General features: G+C 43.0%; 1 protein-coding gene across 22 annotated transcripts in view; it reads left to right on the top strand.

Annotated features, from left to right (window-relative positions):
- RBFOX2 (RNA binding fox-1 homolog 2) overlaps positions 1-17,990 on the top strand; it is a 184,047-nt gene that overhangs the window by 106,537 nt on the left and 59,520 nt on the right. For all 22 annotated transcript variants that reach the window (XR_009558279.1, XR_009558280.1, XR_004693337.2 and 19 more), the window contains one exon: positions 13,105-13,329. Coding sequence is in view for 19 of the 22 variants with exons in the window: in XM_060279870.1 (XP_060135853.1) it covers positions 13,105-13,329 (225 nt within the window). In the remaining 3 variants the exon portion in view is untranslated. The remainder of the gene's footprint in view (positions 1-13,104; positions 13,330-17,990) is intronic.

A 17,990-nucleotide genomic window follows, 5' to 3' on the forward strand; every position in this document is an offset into this window, starting at 1 on the left:
GTGACCCTTACAAGTAAGCATTAAACCACTTTAAATATGCATCCATGTTGAGAGTTTGTACAAGTTTAACAGAATGAATTGTTACTAATGCAATTGAACTAAAGGACTGAGGGAAAGGCCTCCGATAATTTCTGTTGGGATTATCTTCTCTGGAAGTTTTCAAGGCCTTTCAGCTGCCATTAACTATGTGGTATAAGTACAGGCCAGTATATTTTCCCCAAATAGACATTTGATGCTGATTTTGCGTTTCTCTGGCAATGTATTTGCAAAACTGTGTGTAACCTTGAACTAGCCATACTTTTAAGGGGTACAACATTAGAAAACTGAAAGGAATGTATAGTGTAATAAAAATCCGCTAAGTTATTGGGCATGACTAAGTAGTTGAATAACACCTGTACTGTTTTACAGTAAGCCCACAATTTACGCACATTTAGCTTGTGTGCATTCAGTTTTGTATATGTGGCAAAAAAATAAAATAAAAGGGGGAGGGGTTCTGAGGAAAATGACCTTGGCAAGCCCACCTGCCATTGAACCCAGTGTGTTTTGACTATACGTGATTTTGGCTTTGGCACATTCCCCAGAGCGTAGTCCCCACGTAAGTTGCAGGTTTACTGTACTCATTCCCTCAAAAGATGAAAAAGGGGGTTTCCAAAAAGCTGCTTTCCCAGCTGGTGGTGGAAGACAAAGGATATTAAGTGTGCATGCACACGAAAGCTCATACCAATGACAAACTTAGTTGGTCTCTAAGGTGCTACTGGAAGGATTTTAAAAAATTTGTTTCAACTGTGTCGGACCAACACAGCTACTACCTGTAACAAGAAAACAGGTAGAATGTGAGACAGATTTGGAAGCTAATTTTTGTTTGTTCACTTAAAATAGTTCTTAACAACCCTTCATCAGATGATTCTAGGGAGATTGATATATATATATGTGTGTGTGTGTGTGTGTGTGCGCGCGCGCTTTTTACATTCTGGCACTTAATTTTATTTTACCCCTTTTGGTTTTTATGCTGTTTGCATTTGTGCTTACATTAAAACTCTTTTTGGTATGTACAGGATTTGGATTTTTGTTTTTGTTTTAAATAAAATAAATAAACAGTTGAATTGTGCGTTTTATTCTAAAAGTAAGTATGTAAACTGCGCAGAGGACTTAGTTTATCAGTAGTATAGAAATCTTACTACTGCAACTATTCACATAGTATATGCATGCAACAGTATAAAACCCCACAATAAACAGGAAGATAAAAGGCTGGTTAACAGCTTAATACCAGGGAGCAGAGAAGGCAGTTCCAAATAAGGCACCACCAGAATGCCTGGACAAATGGAAATGTCTTATTCCGGAGTCAGGATACTATCACCAAAAAGGTGCTGTCCCGTCTGACTACATAACAGAGCTCCATAGACAAGGGCATCTACATAGACAAGGGCATCTACAAAAGATCTCAACATCAGAGCAGGCTGGCATGGGAAGAAGTTTTCCTTTATGTATAAGGGTTCCAAGGCTTTTAGTGTTTTAAAGTAAATTTGTGTTTGGAAGCAAATAAGCACCCAATTTAATAATTTCAAAATAGATGTAATATGAACAGCACTCACTGACAAAGTGTTAAAGCTTCTGAGTCATTCATTTCACCATATATAAAGTATGACACTAATCCAGTGTAATCCAGGTGGTTAATAGAGTTTGCTTCACTGTAGCAAGACTATCCCTGTCCAAGAGTGGGTTGACCAACTAAATCTGGTAAAAGATGCATTGACCTACCAAGGCCACTTGGGCTTCAATTGACAATGCTGGATCAAGAAGTACAGGCGGTGATAATTTTTCATGCGTTTGATTGGCATGCAACTGCTGATGTCCACAGTTTTTGACCCTGGGTGGGCTTATGTGCGCTTTGCCAATGCGCACAATGAGCTGGAATGCAACCCTTGTGCAAATGAGGAGTTGCCTGTATTTCCAAATTGCATGCCTCTTCCATGGTGTGTGTGTGTGTGTGTGTGTGTGTGTGTGTGTGTGTGTGTGTGTGTGTTGTTATTGGAGAGCAGTTACAGTCTCCACCTGTCATCCCTTCCATTGCCCCTCTATGACAAAGATATGCGGTATTGTTTCCAGGGAAGGAGAGTGATTGCCTTGGGGTAGTTTAGCTCCTATTATGCCTTCTGCTTTGTGCTGCATTTTTGTTGTGCTGGGACTGATGCATATGCCTCTGCATATGCAGCCTCCAGCAACAGTGACATGGGAATGAAAGCTTTAGAGCACAAACTGAAGACTCCAAGAGGAGTGAGGCTTTACATAAAATGTGCTACGTTGCGCTTGCATACCTTTCCCCAGAAGGGAAACCGAGTAATGTCTGTCTGTAGAGCCCAGGCCCACATCTTTTTTTTCAAGCTCAGCAGCCCTTTCCAAGACATCCAGCACCAATTAATTCCATATGCTTATCTTCCCCCCCTCTTTCCCATTCCTTCCTTTCCCCACCTCCTGTTTTAACTGGCTGCTGATTCTTAAGGTTTCTGCCCAATCTTTGATTTTCACTTGGAGTTGCTCTCTATAAAAGTAGGAAGGACAGGAGGACAGTCTATGCTGGTTCTAGCAACATGAAGAGATATAAATGATTATTTGATATATATGAAATTTAACAGATGCACCGAGTACTAAGGGGCTCTTTGTTCCTTACACCAAAAGATAACACAGGGCCTAGGTTAAAAGAATCATAAGAGACTTCCAGTAGTGTCTTAGTGACAAAGTTCTAAATAATCTGTTGACCCTCAATCAGGAATTATCTTTCCCATTAATTCTGTTAAATCTGCCATAGCATTTGTATATCTAATAATGTTTTGGAGATGCTGGTCCATACTAGATGTTGACTAAGAAGCTCTGTGATCATTGATTGATTTTTGGATTCATTAGTTGATTGATTATTGCATTTATTCCCTATCTTTCCTTCAAGGAGCTCAAGGTGCTCAATGTTCATCCCCTCCCCATTTTATCTTCACAACAGCCCTGTGAGAAAGGTTAGGCTGAGAGATGATGGCTGGCCCAAGGACATCTAGTGCACACCATGGCAGAGTGAGGATTTGAACCCTTGCTTCCTGGGTCTTGGTCCATCACACTAACCCTACACAAATTGCCTGTTTCTGTACACAATTCCTCATGTCATCATCTTTTGTTTTCCCAGTCTTGCTTTATGGCTATGATTTCTGTTGGGGCTTTGTTTTTTGTCCAGTGCTTGAAGATAATACACCAGAACTATGGAAATGCCAGATTCCTAAAAGTAATTTGTGTGAAATAAGGGTTTGTCCAATTAAGTTGTAGAATCGAGTTGTGGTTGACCCTGACCTATTATTTGGATAGGTTATAACCCCCTAGAAGAGTACTGTAGTACATGTTCATCCTGGAACAAACTCTTCCTTCTCCTCTATTTAATTAAAACTGTAAACATTTGGGGACAGGGACCCTGCTGCTTCTGTGTTCTGTACAGTTTATTGCACACTGTTGAAGCTAAATGAGTAATAGTGACTTCAACCAAGTGGTAGATGTTTTGCATTGGCAAATACCAGAAAAACTTTTCAAGGTTTGGTCATGGTTCCAAGGAGCCCCATTGTATGGAGAGTCAGTGTACTTCAAGAAGTACATACTTTCATGGAATATTTCTGTATAAATGTTGGGGATAATGGCAAAAGATTCCTCTTAGTTCTTATTGTACAGTCACACCTCGTGTTACGTTTGCTTCACGTTGCAGCTTTTCAGGTTATAAACGTGGCAAACCTGGAAGTGTTTACTTCCGGGTTCGCCGTGCGCGTTTTGTGCATGTGCACAAGCACTCTATCACACTTCGTGTACGCGCAGTAGCAGCACTCTACTTACGGACTTTTCAGGGTGCGAATGGCACCACAAAACAGATCACGTTCATAAGTAGAGGTACCACTGTATCTGGTCAGTATTATTGCTGGGTTGCAGTAAATAGTACTTCCAGCTACCTATTATTTGCAATGATTAGTGCTTTGGTGACTGGCATGTAGAAATGCTAGCATGCCAGACGTGTGAAAGTTGTACATTAAGTGCCACCCTGGGCTCCTTTGGGAGGAAGGGCAGACTATAAATTTAATAAGTAAAGTGCCTCAATCTCCATACTTGTTACTGCTAGTTCTGGCAGGATCAGTATGAAGGTGATTGGCGGGCAAAAAAACAGCCATGGCACAGAACAAAAAATGATAATTACAAACTTCCATGACAACAGGTACCTCTTTTGTGCTGAGAAGCCTCACTGAGGAAAACTGCGTTTCACCCCACAAAACAACTTTTCTCTTGAATTTTACCCATATGTTTAGACTTTTAATTCCCTAGAGGTTTTTTTTTTTTTAGCAAAATGAACAGAAACAAATTTACAACAGTTAGTTGTGCTTCGTGGTGATGATTATGAGTTGGTACACAAACCTTGTGTATGATGCAGGTAGGGGAAAGCTGAGCGCGCTGGAAACTAAAGGCATAGCTGCCAAGTCTCCCGTTTTTCACGGTAACCCCCCGTATTTTAATCCATTTCCCACTGGCAGCCCGGATTGGAAAAAATCCTGTAAATCCCCCGGATTTCCTACCTGGCAGGGAGGCTCCATTTTGGGTCCTGGCGCTGCCCGATTTCCGGTGCCCAGAGATGGGTAGCATGGCACCGGAAGTTGCCTCTATGCATGCCTGGACATGCGTAGAAGCGACTTCCGGTGCCGCTCCGCCCATGCCTGGGCACCGAAAATCGGGCAGAGCGGCACCGGAAGTTGCTTCTATGCATGTCCAGATATGCATAGAAGTGACTTCCGGTGCCGCGCCGCTGCTGATCCCGCATTTGTCAGCGGGAGACTTGGCAGCTATGTAAAGGTTGGTTCAGAGGGATGAGATCCATCAAGGGCAGGGCAGCATCTCAAGCCAGGCTATTCCAAAACTAGCTCATGTACCTTAGATGCTGAAGACACTTCCATATTTATAGACCAGTGGGTTAGTATCTGGAACCATTCAAGACTTCAAAATGCCTGGGGCCCAATGTCGTTAAGGTAGAAGGCCTGTATTGGGACTGAATAGTTAATGGGTTGGGGCTCTTTTGGGGGAGGGAGTTTGTTTCAAACCCACAGCTTTATTTATTTGTATTTGCTCTGATTTGCCTTCTGTTCCAAAGAGTGTTGGTGAATTACAGCAACTCCAGAGCAGCACAACTCCCCCCCCTCAAAAAAACCCAGCACTTTCCAAACATTTTAAAGTAAGACTCATTTTTAAAGTATGACTCATGGCCAGTGAATTAGTTTAAAGGACCTACCGTTAAGCATATGTGAGCGCTGGAGATACTGATGAGAAGAGAAGGTTATTGAATTGCCATTTTCCATCCTGACATGTGAAAGGTGGTGATAAGACTTCACATGTGCAGTAACTGAATGCTAGAGCCTCGTGGCCATTGAATTAGGTCTTGCATTTCTTGAGGTGGGACAGAGTTGATTGCAACTTTTGTTTGTCAGGTGACAGATTGAACACAAAATTCCAATCAGAAAAACTGAACAAACTGCAACATTATCAACTGTGCACGGAGCAAATAAGAGTACATTTCTGCATTTCCCCCACATTTATTCCTTTTAAGAGACGTTGATTTTGTGATCACCGAATTTGATTTCTGAGCAGAAACCTGATACAAACCTGTATATTTATGTGTCACTAGTATTTTTAAGGGGTAAGGGCAACCTGGTGTAGCTGAAGCAGAGATGATTCAGATGCATTTATTTGGACAGCTTCTCCTTGTTTCCAGTCTGTAGTACTGATACTATAACTGCAATATTTCAAATATTCATCGATACCTTCACTTACAGTTCTTTAACTAAGAAGTCAAAGGGAAGGGAAGAATAATAACTGATTGGATTAAACATTGACTTTGCCAACTGCAAAGATTCCACTTGCATCATTATAGGCAGCATCAAAACTTTGTGAATACTTGCACTATTGCTTCATTGTTAGTTTACTATTGGAATTATACAGTACTGCGAAGTGTTTCTACCATTATTTGAGGGGTTCAGGATTTTCCTTTAAAGACAAGATCCTAGTATATGTTGATATATGGCACATGGTTCCCCCCCCACACACACACACTTGAGAAGATTGGATAAAACAAAACAAAATAAAAATGCTAATTCAAATGAGGGAAAGCATCTAACCATTTGTAATAGTTTCACTTTAGTAGCACAGTGGTTAGCCAGCACTTTGCTGACATGTAGGCAGAATGAAGACAAGTCAAACAAGATTGTCCAGAGTAGAGATAAGTTGTTGGAAAAGGATAGTACGAACTGAAGAACTGGAAGAGAGAAATAGCCCGTCTTAAGATGTGCACATCTGTCTTACCTAGTAATCTCTGCAAAAGAAGAAAAACAACTTCATGTTACATTTTGTACATTAACTTCGACTCTAGCTTCAAACCTTGATTTACAGGATTGCTATATTTGTTGGGAGTGAGGTCCCCCATACATTCTCAGTGCTGCTTTGGTGTAGGGGAAAAAACAACCAGGTTTTTAGCAGAAATTGGCTGCAGAAAGAAATACTATGTAAGAAAGAAATAGAGTGTAAGGGCTTGTCCAGACTTGTGCTTGTTCCGCTGCTTTCCTCTGGGAAAATCTGATACTAACCACTGAATCGGAGCAAACACCAATCTGGTTTTCTGGTTCTGATGTTTGCTCCAATTCAGTGCTAAAGAGCAGGTTTTCCTCGGGAAAGTGGTGGGGAAAATGGAAAATTTTAGGCATCGCTAAAACTGCTTGGTCCCATACTTTCTAGGCACAGGATAATTGGAAGTGTAGATGAGACCGAAGTGTAGTTGCAGACTGGTTAGAACAATCAAAACAATAGATAAACTATTTTCCTTTACATTTTTTACTTAGTGTAAGATCACATTAATAGTAACAATAATTTTATTATTCATACCCTGCCCATCTGGCTGGGTTTCCCTAGCCTAGCCACTCTGGACGGCTCCCAACAGAGGACTAAAAACAGAATAAAACTGAAAACATGAAAAAATTCCCTAAACAGGGCTGCCTTCAGGTGTCTTCTAAAAGTCAGATAGTTGTTTATTTCCTTGACATCTGATGGGAGGGCGCCACTACCAAGAAGGCCCTCTGCCTGGTTCCCTATAACCTCACCTCTCGCAGGGAGGGAACCACCAGAAGGCCCTCGGTTCTAGACTTCAGTGTCCAGGCTGAACGATGGGGGTCGAGACGCTCCTCCCGGTATACTGGGCTGATGCCGTTTAGGGCTTTGAATTGTGCTTGGAAAAGTACTGGGAGCCAATGTAGGTCAGGTTTTTTTTCTCCTTAATTTCAAGCAAGGTGAAAGTGCTGGAATGTATACTCTGTGTAAAATTGAAAAGGGTTTTTTTTTGTTCCTTATTCTATTACTTTGAACGGAATATTGAGGGCACCATTGCACTTGATGTATGAGAGAAAGTATATAAATCTAATCGATCCACCAGCTATGTCTCAACATTTAGTTACTACTTTTTTTTTAGCTCAAATTGTAGAACAGTTGTGAGAAACCTGTGGCTCCCACTTCAAATATTGCTAGACATCATTTCCCATCATCCCTAACCATTGGCCATGCTGGTTGGGGCTGGTGGGAATGGCAGTTCAGCATCAGCTAGAGCAGCGTTTCTCAACCGGTGTTCCGCGGCACACTACTGTGCCACGAGACGCTGGCTGATGTGCCGTGACGAGAAGGGCGATTTGCATCGTCACGTCGCTGACCCGCTGGAAAGGAAGCCGGCCGGGTCACGACGCGAGGCGTGTCTCCCAGCCAACGTGAATAGTCAGGAACGGACTCCAGCACTTCTGCTGCCGTAGACCCGCTTTGCCGCGCATCTTTGAGGATGAAGGCCATGTCTCTTGCGCTCAGGTGCTGATCGCGAGTTTCCCGCTGTGGGAATGCCCGAGTAGGCCGGCCACTGACTCTTCCTTTGTGTGACTTAAGGTCACTCAATCCAATGAGCGGTGGTTGGGAGAGGGAGAGAAACGATAAGCCCCACCCCCTCCGGCGGATTCAACTCTCGACGCGCGTGCACAGCGCCCTCTTTTTTTCTTCCCTGGACATAAATCTCCTCGCTGCCGCTTCCTTTGATGAAAACTAACTGAGGAAAGAGCGTCTTCGCTTCCCTTTCTTTGCATGAGTTCGCCTCAGAAATGCTAGGGATTATTTTGGGGGACGGGCGGAGAGGAAACCTCCTCACTTCGGCGGAGGGATTCCTACCCGAGCCCTGTCCGAGGCCGATTTGTAAGGAAGAAGTTCTGGCGCGCAGTTCGTTTGTCGCTTGAGCAATAGGAAGCGGCCAGAGCTGCTGCGCATGTGCGGGAGTGGCCCGGGAGAACCGATGATGGGCTCCCGGCGGAGGCAGGAGTCGCTCCTTCGGTTCCACAGCCTCCTCCTGCGGTGAGTATTTCCCTCTTTACACCTTTTCCATTTGAAGTCTCTCCCCTCTCCCCTCATGACATGCTGCAAGTGTCTTGAGGGCGGGGATGCCTTCGCCACTTACCTTCACAACAACCCTGTAAGGTAGGGCTGCTGCTAAATATAGGGCGGCACAGAGTTGGTGTGCCGCAGGATTTTTTTTCATAGAACAAGTGTGCCGTGGCCCAAAAAAGGTTGAGAAACACTGAGCTAGAGGACCACAGGTTTCCCACTCCTGCAGTGTGAACAAAAGGAAGTTGGGGAAGGGAAGCCTGTTTCATTCATATATAAGCTAGAACAGGCACCCCCAAACTGCGGCCCTCCAGATGTTTTGGCCTACAACTCCCATGATCCCTAGCTAAGAGGACCAGTGGTCAGGGATGATGGGAATTGTAGTCCAAAACATCTGGAGGGCCGAAGTTTGGGGGTGCCTGATCTAGAAGATACCACTGAGACTGGCAGCTGGAAAACAAATAATTATATTTGTGGCTTAGAAATGCAGAAACAGCACTTTATGTGTAGGTAGAAAACATGGTGTTTTTGTCCTGTAGGGATTCAGTAAATACAACTGGTCATCATTGTGTATTCTCTCTGTATTCTCCCTCTTTGCGCTGCTATCATTGAATGCCCTTCTCCTTTTCCCTGCTACAGGCATGCATGATCACATGACTCCCAGGGGACACTGGCCAGATATGCTAGTGTCAGAACAAATTTGGAATTCAGCCAGTATCTGAATGACCTGGCGTTAGCTAGATGTATTCTGAATTTAACATAGTTTCATTTTGCCTAAAATGAGAGTCGCAGGCAATTTGATAATGCACAGAGAACGTTTCTCTAGTTCGTTTCAAGCCCCCTGCTGCTTCTGCATGGGTTCTTCTGCAAGACTGTTTTGTACAGTGGTTCCCTTTGGAGAAAACTAACAGTGATCCTCTGTGCTATGCTAAAGCACAATTTCCCTGTCTCTGGGTTATGTTTCTCAGTGTTGCAACAAGCTGCGCTGCTTCAGATCTGCGAGCAGGCATATTATTTGTATCTACACTGAGGATGCTTTATACAGGCTGCTGTATTTTTCATAGTAGGTGTACCGATATGTTTTTTGTAATATATGAAGCACATTGCAGGTAAGCAGTGAAGGAACGGATACATCGGTTTCCCCGTCTCTTTTTCCTGCAAAATAGAAAACAATCTTGTTGTCTTTCATATGGTACAAACTACATGTTTTGTTTTCCAACCCTGAAATTGATATTTTTGTTGGGGAAAAGTAACATGAAACAGTTGTGCAAATACAGTACAACCTAATCTCTCTAGGTTGCCAGAGGGAGGAACGTTAAAAAATATCTGAGTTAAACAGAGTGCAGTATAACTAAGGGCTGATGTATGTTGTGGGGAGGGGGTGGGGATCTTATGATGCAGTCTTTTGGGGATGGTTCCACCTGGACTCCTTGTTTCTGGAAAACTAGCATGTCCATTAGAATAGCTCTAGTCCCCCACCCCCTTTTCCTTTTATTGTGGAGAACTATTCAGACTGATGATTATTTTAAAAATAATCATCATATGGTATGCCACCAATCAGATGGACAGCGCGCGCGCGCACACACACACACACACACACACACACACGTATATGTATATGTATATGTAAAGGGACCCCTGACCATTAGGTCCAGTTGTGACCGACTCTGGAGTTATTATTATATAGAATTGTAGAGTTGGTCATCTAGTCCAACCCTGCACTGCAGGAAGCTCAGCTAAAGAATCCATGACAAATCAGCAAACTATATCCTATTCTGTGTTGGTTTCAGCCAGTTTTACCAGCATGGGAGTCGACATTTTTGCTTGTATTTTTCATGTGTGGCATTTTCTTTGGTCCTCTCTGGCCAGGGAGGGTGGGGTACAAATCAATTTTATTATTATTATTATTATTATTATTATTATTATTATGTATTAGACAGCTACTGCAGGTCTGCAGGGCCATGCTGCTGCTTGTGAGAGGAATAATAATGCCTAAGATGAAGTTTGCTTTTCCTTAGTTCCATTGCTTTTCCTGAGTTCCATAGGTGGCTGATGGTGCAATTCTACACATGTCTACTCAAAAGTCCCACTGAATTCAATGGCCTGGCTCCTAAGTAAGTGGGTACAGGATTGCAGATGGAGGCTTTTCTATTTACTGAGTATTATGTAGCAATCAGGGCCGGTGGAGTTTTACTGTGTTCCATGAATTGGAGAGATGAGGCCTGCCTCTAATGTGGGCAAAAGCAAGATATGTCCTTAATTTTCTGCAAGGAGTTTTGTTCTCCTTTGGTAAATGTTGACCCCAGTCTTATTTTTGAGTAAATTGATACAATTTAAAAATCTCTGTTCAAGAGATTTTTTGCCTTTCTATGTGGTTCAGAACTCAGGCAGAAGGATCTTAACTAACTCTAATCTGAATTTAAATCTTAACATCCTTTTTAGGTTCTCTGTGCAGCAGTCACTGTAAATGACTTGTACTAGGGACACAGCCTTTTAGGGTTGTCTCCTCACAATTTAGCATTAAGTTCAGAATAATACCTTGTGCATTCTCCTGATTTCAGTATGCAGACTCTTTTTGTTCAAGAGTGCATGTTGGGTGATGGAAATCATGTGCTTTAGAAAGCTTCATCATCATTCTAAAGTGCTAGAACTCCGCTGATGTTCTCTGGGTGGCTTTTAGCATATCTGTTTAATAGCTGTCAAACATCTAATACATCTGAAGCTGCATTTGTGGGAAAGTGCTACTAGAAGCCCGGTGCACTGGCATGGCAGTCTCTGTGGGTTACCACAAATTGGGATGAATATAATTAATGCATTGTTTGAAAGTAGTGGTGCTTATGATTGGGGGAGAGAAAGCGCAGTGTTCTCAACGCTGCTGTTCATACCTTCCTCTCTTGGAAAAGCAGGCAAGGAGTGCCATTACAGTAAACTGGCACTGTGATTATCTTCAAAGCCTTTACAGTATTTCTAAAATGTGTTCTGCTGTCTAGCCCAAAGGTTATATAGCTTGACAATAAAGCACAAGTGATCCATGCAAAAGGTTCAGTAGCAGTTAGGTATCTCCAGGGAGGAAGGGGAAACTCCTGTTTTGACCAGCAGCCGCTCTCCCAGATGTGAGGTGTGGGAGAGTGGCCCTCTAGGTGTTTATGGACTTCAGCGCCCATCATTTCTGACCACTAGCCATACTGGGTGGGACTGATGGGACTTGGAGCCCAAGAACATCTCTACCCAAAGGCCACTGGTTCATCTCCCCTGCTGTAAACATTACTGAGTTAGATGGGCCCAAAGTCTCAATTTAAGGCACCTTATTATTTCCTAGCGTGTTTCTGAAGAACCCCAGAATTTATTAAAAAGATAAAATATGCCAAAATGCAAAACATAAAAAGTTAAAAATTAAACATGACATGCAAAGAACCATTACAGTTAAGCAATAATCTAGTAAGACCAGTACATTTTATAAAAACATGTAAAAATCTGCTAAAACCGACCACTACCACATCAGTTCAAATACCTACCCTAACCTGAGGATTTAAAAAATGCTTTCTAAAGGTCAAGAGGGGTCCAGCCTTATGAGGCTTGACAGATGGAAGGTTCTACTGAGGCTCAGGTAGTTTTAAAAGGTTCGGTCAAATGTTAAGGTTTTGATTTGTTAGAACAGCAAAAACACTTCAATCATGAAAACAAAATTAGTTGACTGCTGCTGCAAAGATTCTTGTTGTGAAATAATGAAGTCAACTTAACTAATGTTGTTGTTTTTTTATAAAAAAAGTTTTTATCTTTGGGTGTCATTCTGAAACTCCATTGTCCGCTTGCAGTTGCAAAACTAAAACTAAAAATAATTATTTTAAACAAAGTAATATAGATGGTGAAATTTTGATTTATTTCTACTAAACAGAAGATCACATGGTGCTCTCTGGTTCCCCACCCCAACAGCATAGCCGTCAAGTTCTCCCTTTTTTAAGGGAAATTCCCTTATGCTGAATAGGCTTCCTCACAAGAAAAGGGAAAACTTGACAGCTATGCCCAACAGTTGCAGGGTTAGGGGTAAGCAGTCATTACAACTGCCCTTGCTGACAAGGGCACCTTAATGAGTAGTAGTGAGTTGACTCAGATGGCAGAGCACTTTATGCAGGAAATAGGTGGAGGTGCTCCTTAAGTAACCTCGAAGCAATCTACCTTGAACTACAGTGAAGGAGGGATGGTCTGCACTAGTAAACAAAGAATGTATCAACTGATACCCATTCTAAAGTTTAATGAGATGTCGGGGTACAAATCTGCTCTAATATTCTGCAGTTTTATTTTCCTCTTTTTTAAAAAAAGCTTTGTTCTGATGCCATGAGTAAGAACCCAGTATTTCAGTTTGATAGAATGCTTCTCTGCAGTTAATAGGATTGTTGGGGTGTGTGTGTCTTTTGATCTTGAAAACTTGATCTTATCACTTATTGTACACATTAAACATGCTAAAGAAATCCGTGTAGATGGTTTCCAGGAGACAAGATTGCTTGCTTCTTCGGGATGTATGTGTTCTTCTTGTTGAGGAATGAAAGAGAACTTATCTGGACCCTTGAAAGACTGTTCGTTGAAAGAGCTCTTTTTTGGGGATGGTATATTAAATGCTGTTGTGTTTTTTCCCCCCACTTGCAGGGTAACCAGGAGCCGACAGCCACTCCTGACACGATGGTCCAGCCATTCACAACAATCCCATTCCCACCTCCCCCACAGAATGGGATCCCCACAGAGTATGGAGTACCCCACACTCAGGACTATGCAGGCCAGACCAGCGAGCACAATCTGACAATCTACGGGAGTACACAGGCGCACGGAGAACAGAACACGAACACAGCCACCACACAGAATGGATCTCTTACGGTATGCGTAGCAAGGCTGAGCAGTGCAACGTGAATGTGAATTCCTAATCTCTCGCATTTGTATTTTTTCCAGACTGCATAGATAGGAGTCTTGTTGCAAAAAGTAGACATTCAGTCTGGCCGGTGGGGGGTGGGGTGGGGAGTACCTTTGCATTCCAAGCTTTATTTTTAATTTCTCCCTATTTCCCTGGCAAAAGCTGTGATGACCAAAGAAGAGAATTCCTCCCAGCATTGGAAAGAGAACTGAGAAGGGCAGATGTTTGTAATTCATCTGAAATTATAATCAATCCAGGCTAACATGAAATTAATCAATCCAGGCTGAATGAATTAAGAAGGTGACAGAGAAATTAATCCAACTTGTTTTATTCTTAACTAATTGACCTGTGCTCCAGCCCACTTTTATGTGGCTAATGGGCCCTCATATAGGGACCTTTTCACATCCTGCACCCCCTCTATATGTGGATCACGTTCTCTTGCAATCTCTCCCTTTGTGCAGCTTGCAGAGGCAGGAGTGAATGCAGATGGGTCTGATTGGCATCAGTGTGAAAGGTGCCTGTATAACCAATGTGGCTTGGACATGATGGGATCGCGATACCCAAGTTTCTAGGTTAACTTACCTGCAAATGTGGGTGTCCAAACCCTTACTGCACCTAATCTCATGCAGCTCAGTTCCTCTCTGCCAGCACTGCTTGTTTCTATTAAGTAGGACAAAGGGAAGGAGGAGGTGAGGAGGATCCAATCTTCACTCAGAGGGACGCAAGGAGACCTGTAAGATCCTCTGTGTTTTGGTCTAACTTTAAATGGATCTTTTAAAAGAATGGACCGGTGGATTTGGTGAGCAGACCTGCTGATTGTGGCTGCCTTTGCTTGTTAAGAATAGGACCATTTTAGGGGGAAATTTCAAGATTGGGGTGGGGAAAATGAATCGGTAGAGTTTGTTCCTCTGAATGACATAATGTGGTGAAGATTTGAGGGCAGCACCATGATGGAATTGAGAAATGATGTTGTAGACAAGACTCGAGAAATGCTACAAAGCCATTTACTTTGTTCCTTTTTTGACATAATTCCGTAGTCTCGAACTGGGCAATATGCCTGCGGATTATCTAAACGAAAAGCTTTATCCATCTGTTAAGCCACTTGTTAAGTCTTAACTTCCTAATAAAGAGCATTATGGTGGGAATCTTGGGTGCAAAGGATGGATTTAATCTTTTAATGCTTTCAGTTTTCTTGTAACGTGGCTGGCTAATATCACAAACATAGCTCCCAAGTAAGTCCTACGTGAGTGCAGTGGCCTTGGATGGAAGGATGATTGAAAATACCAGTTTGAGGTGTATAGGGGTGCTTAGCATTAGGTAGCATTTTATCTTTGGTGAGCAGGTGGAATCATGAATCAGTACCTTAAAACATTGCTTAAAATAAAATAAAATTGCTTAAAATAAAATAAACTGTTGACTTGAAAAAGAAGGCATTTTGGCTCATTAGGTACTACACTAACTCATTTAAACCTAGTGCTCTGGTTGTAGGGCAAAGCATTATTGGTAGCTATAACAAGTCCTGCCTAAAGGTGTAGAGAAGGCATCCCCAAACTGCGGCCCTCCAGATGTTTTGGCCTACAACTCCCATGATCCCTAGCTAACAGGACCAGTGGTCAGGGAAGATGGGAATTGTAGTCCAAAACATCTGGAGGGCCGAAGTTTGGGGATGCCTGGTGTAGAGTCATACTATCTGCTCCCAAGCTTGAAAGTACAACACAGGCTTAGATCTTTTGCATGGAAATGCTTGATGTCTGCAGTGTGACAGTGGAAGATATGAATCCTGCGAATGAAATGGGATCTCCTGTATGCCGGTTCTGAGCTGCCTGTATGCGTTTATGTTGATTTCATCTTTGTCCAGACGTTTATTTAATTTAATATAATGAAGCAGGGAATGAATAATGGGAGCGTTGACCTTAGTCACCAGCTGCTGCCAAGCCTCCTGTTCCTCTTCCATATTAGGAGGCAATCTCAGTGTACTGCATGAAAGAGCACTGCGTCTCATCAGCTAATTCAACTGCTTAGAGAACTGGTGAGAGTGAGGATAGGAGCCTGCGCATGTCAAGTGGTGAGCTGAGGTGATCAGAATGACAACCTTTAAAAAACAGATGGCAGTTGTACTTGTATTTTGGTGAAGTAGTGAGAGTCAAGCTTGTTGGTAGTCCACAAAGACAAGAAAAATGCTTGTTGGAGCCATCACTGAGCAGGGTAAAATATTGCTCCACAATGGAACAAGCATCCCCAAGGAGGTGTAGTTTCTCCCCACCCCCCACCCCAATGCAGCTTTGATAGTGCTGCAGTTTACAGCCTGCTTTGCACATTCTTTTGACCTATAAAACCTTAAACGGTTCAGGACTGCAGTACTTTAAGGACTGCCACTCTCTATATGAACCTACCCGGACCCTGTTGCCATCATCTCAGGCCTTTCTTCATGCGCCTCCTACATGGGAACGGGGCTTTTCTTTGGTGGCTCCCTGTTTGTGGAATGGTCTCCCCCAGGAGACTCACCTTGTGCTTTCAGCCTGATAAGATCTCACCTACAAATTTTGCTGTAGGGGAGGGAGAACTTACAGAACTTGAAGGCTCTGAAGGAGGCTTGTCTGAAATATCTTCATAAATTGTTAGGTTTTATTGTTTTGACTCTTACATCTCATGGTTGTAATCAGTGCAATGTAGTGTGTATAAACTGCACATGTGCAGGAAAGCAATTGCAGGGGGTAGTTTCCCAGTTTTACCCTTTGGGATGATGGTATTGTTTCCTACCCTTTAGCCTAAGGCCTTGTCATGCTGACTGTTTTCCTTATGGCTGTTTTAAGCCAACCCCAAATAGAGAAAGAGTATCACAAGAAAGAGTATCACATTAGGAAAACAGATTTTGTGCATCTCATTAATTCAGCCTGACATTCATGCTGGTCTCTCTAGTAATATTTGGACCCTTAGAATGGAAATTGGCATAGTCACTGTATATCCTGTGACTGCTATACCTGGCACTGGGGAAAATCCTTCTGGAAACACCATAACTTTTCCTTAGCTGCCTGCCAAATCATATTTATCAGAAAAACAATGGAGTAGGTGAGATATATGATGGATCGCCAAGTCCATAGCCTCATAACTGGTTGAATTGCTGCTTGGTTTTTGAGCCATGAACCCATCAATCCCACTGGAAGGATCTTTTATATGCAGATCTAGGTTTCAGGCACAAGTAGTGGAGCAGATCTCAAAAAGGATATTACTGCAGCTTCCCTTGCTTCATGTTTTTTATCACATGATGTAGGGTTGTGGCTTTCAGGTTTAATGGCTCTTCAGCAATCTTTGCTTTGGAATTGCTCTGCCAGGGACAACTCAGCTTTAATTATTTTTAAGAATGTGGGACAATTTATTTCCATTGGTAGAAAAAATCTTGGATAACCACATCCTGAACTCTTTGCGGTGCTAAAATGTTTTTGTCTTGTATCAGATCTGTCACAAGTTCTCCATTTTAAAAATGTTCCTTCAGTAGTTAAATGTGTGCCTGGAATCTAAAGTCCCTAGGAGCGAGTTTTTAATTTCCCATAGATCCTTCCAGAGCAACACACACTTGGCTCAAAATGTTTGACTCAAGATTCTGTGCCACGCAAATAGGCCTTAAAAACACAGACCTTAAAAAAACACTTCTCAGCCTAGATTAGAGAGTCCAATGAGTGAGCAAGCAGTTTCTAGAATCACCCACTTATAACCTAAGCCATGAAGCTTCTTCAGTCCTAAAGTTGCCACTAAACAGGAGCAAGTCTTTCTCTAAATCAGGGTGATCCAACACATGGGAGCCCTGGCTAAGTACCTTGGTTTCCTGCCTCGTTAGGAAAGCCAGTGCTTCAGGGGATGAGGTAGACGTCCTTCCCAGCAGAGATTGGGGTGCACTTAGGGAAGCGAGGGCTGGCTAGCTGGTCCACCTTGGGGCTTGTGTGCCTTGGAGTTGGAGTGAGGAGGGCTGCTAGAGCAAGAGCGAAAGCATAGTGCACCTGGGATTAGCTTAGCTCTGGAGCAGGTGGAGGAGGAACTGAGGAGGAAGAGGGAGGCAGGTTGCAAAACCGCCTCCACCACTACTGGCTCCTCCTCCTCTTTGGGGTCGCCATCGTCCCTCTGGCTGGGGTGGCACGAGGAGTGTGGAGCTTGTCTGCTTTGTCCCTTGCTACCTATTGGGCGCTCCTTGGCGCTTTAACCCTCTTGACCCAGATAATAGCAAAGTGAGGCCATAAAGTCTTGTCTCTTCCTGGGATCCTTGACAAAAGACTTAGAGAGGAAGACCTCAACACATCCTCAGAGGCACTCTTTATCATCTGTTTGTTTGTTTAGCCTCATATCCCATTCTCCTCACGAAGGGAAAAATACGATGAAGAGGAAAGGGAAGCAAGGCCTGGTTAGACTACATTAAATCCCAGTTGTCGTCCCTGCCACCCTATCCCCACAGCCACTCTCCTGTATTGCTCGAACAACTTCTGGTGCCCTTCCGACTGAACAGTCTGTGAAAATGCACTCAGGCTTTGTCCCTGGACTTCGCATTGCCCTTTCTGGTTTGCTCCTTATTCAACATGTTTCCCTATTCAATATTCTCAATTAGAAACTCGTCCATTGTGGGGCATTGCCTGGATTA

Source organism: Zootoca vivipara, chromosome 10 (assembly GCF_963506605.1).
Source record: "Zootoca vivipara chromosome 10, rZooViv1.1, whole genome shotgun sequence".
In the NCBI taxonomy this organism is placed as follows: Eukaryota; Metazoa; Chordata; class Lepidosauria; order Squamata; family Lacertidae; genus Zootoca; species Zootoca vivipara.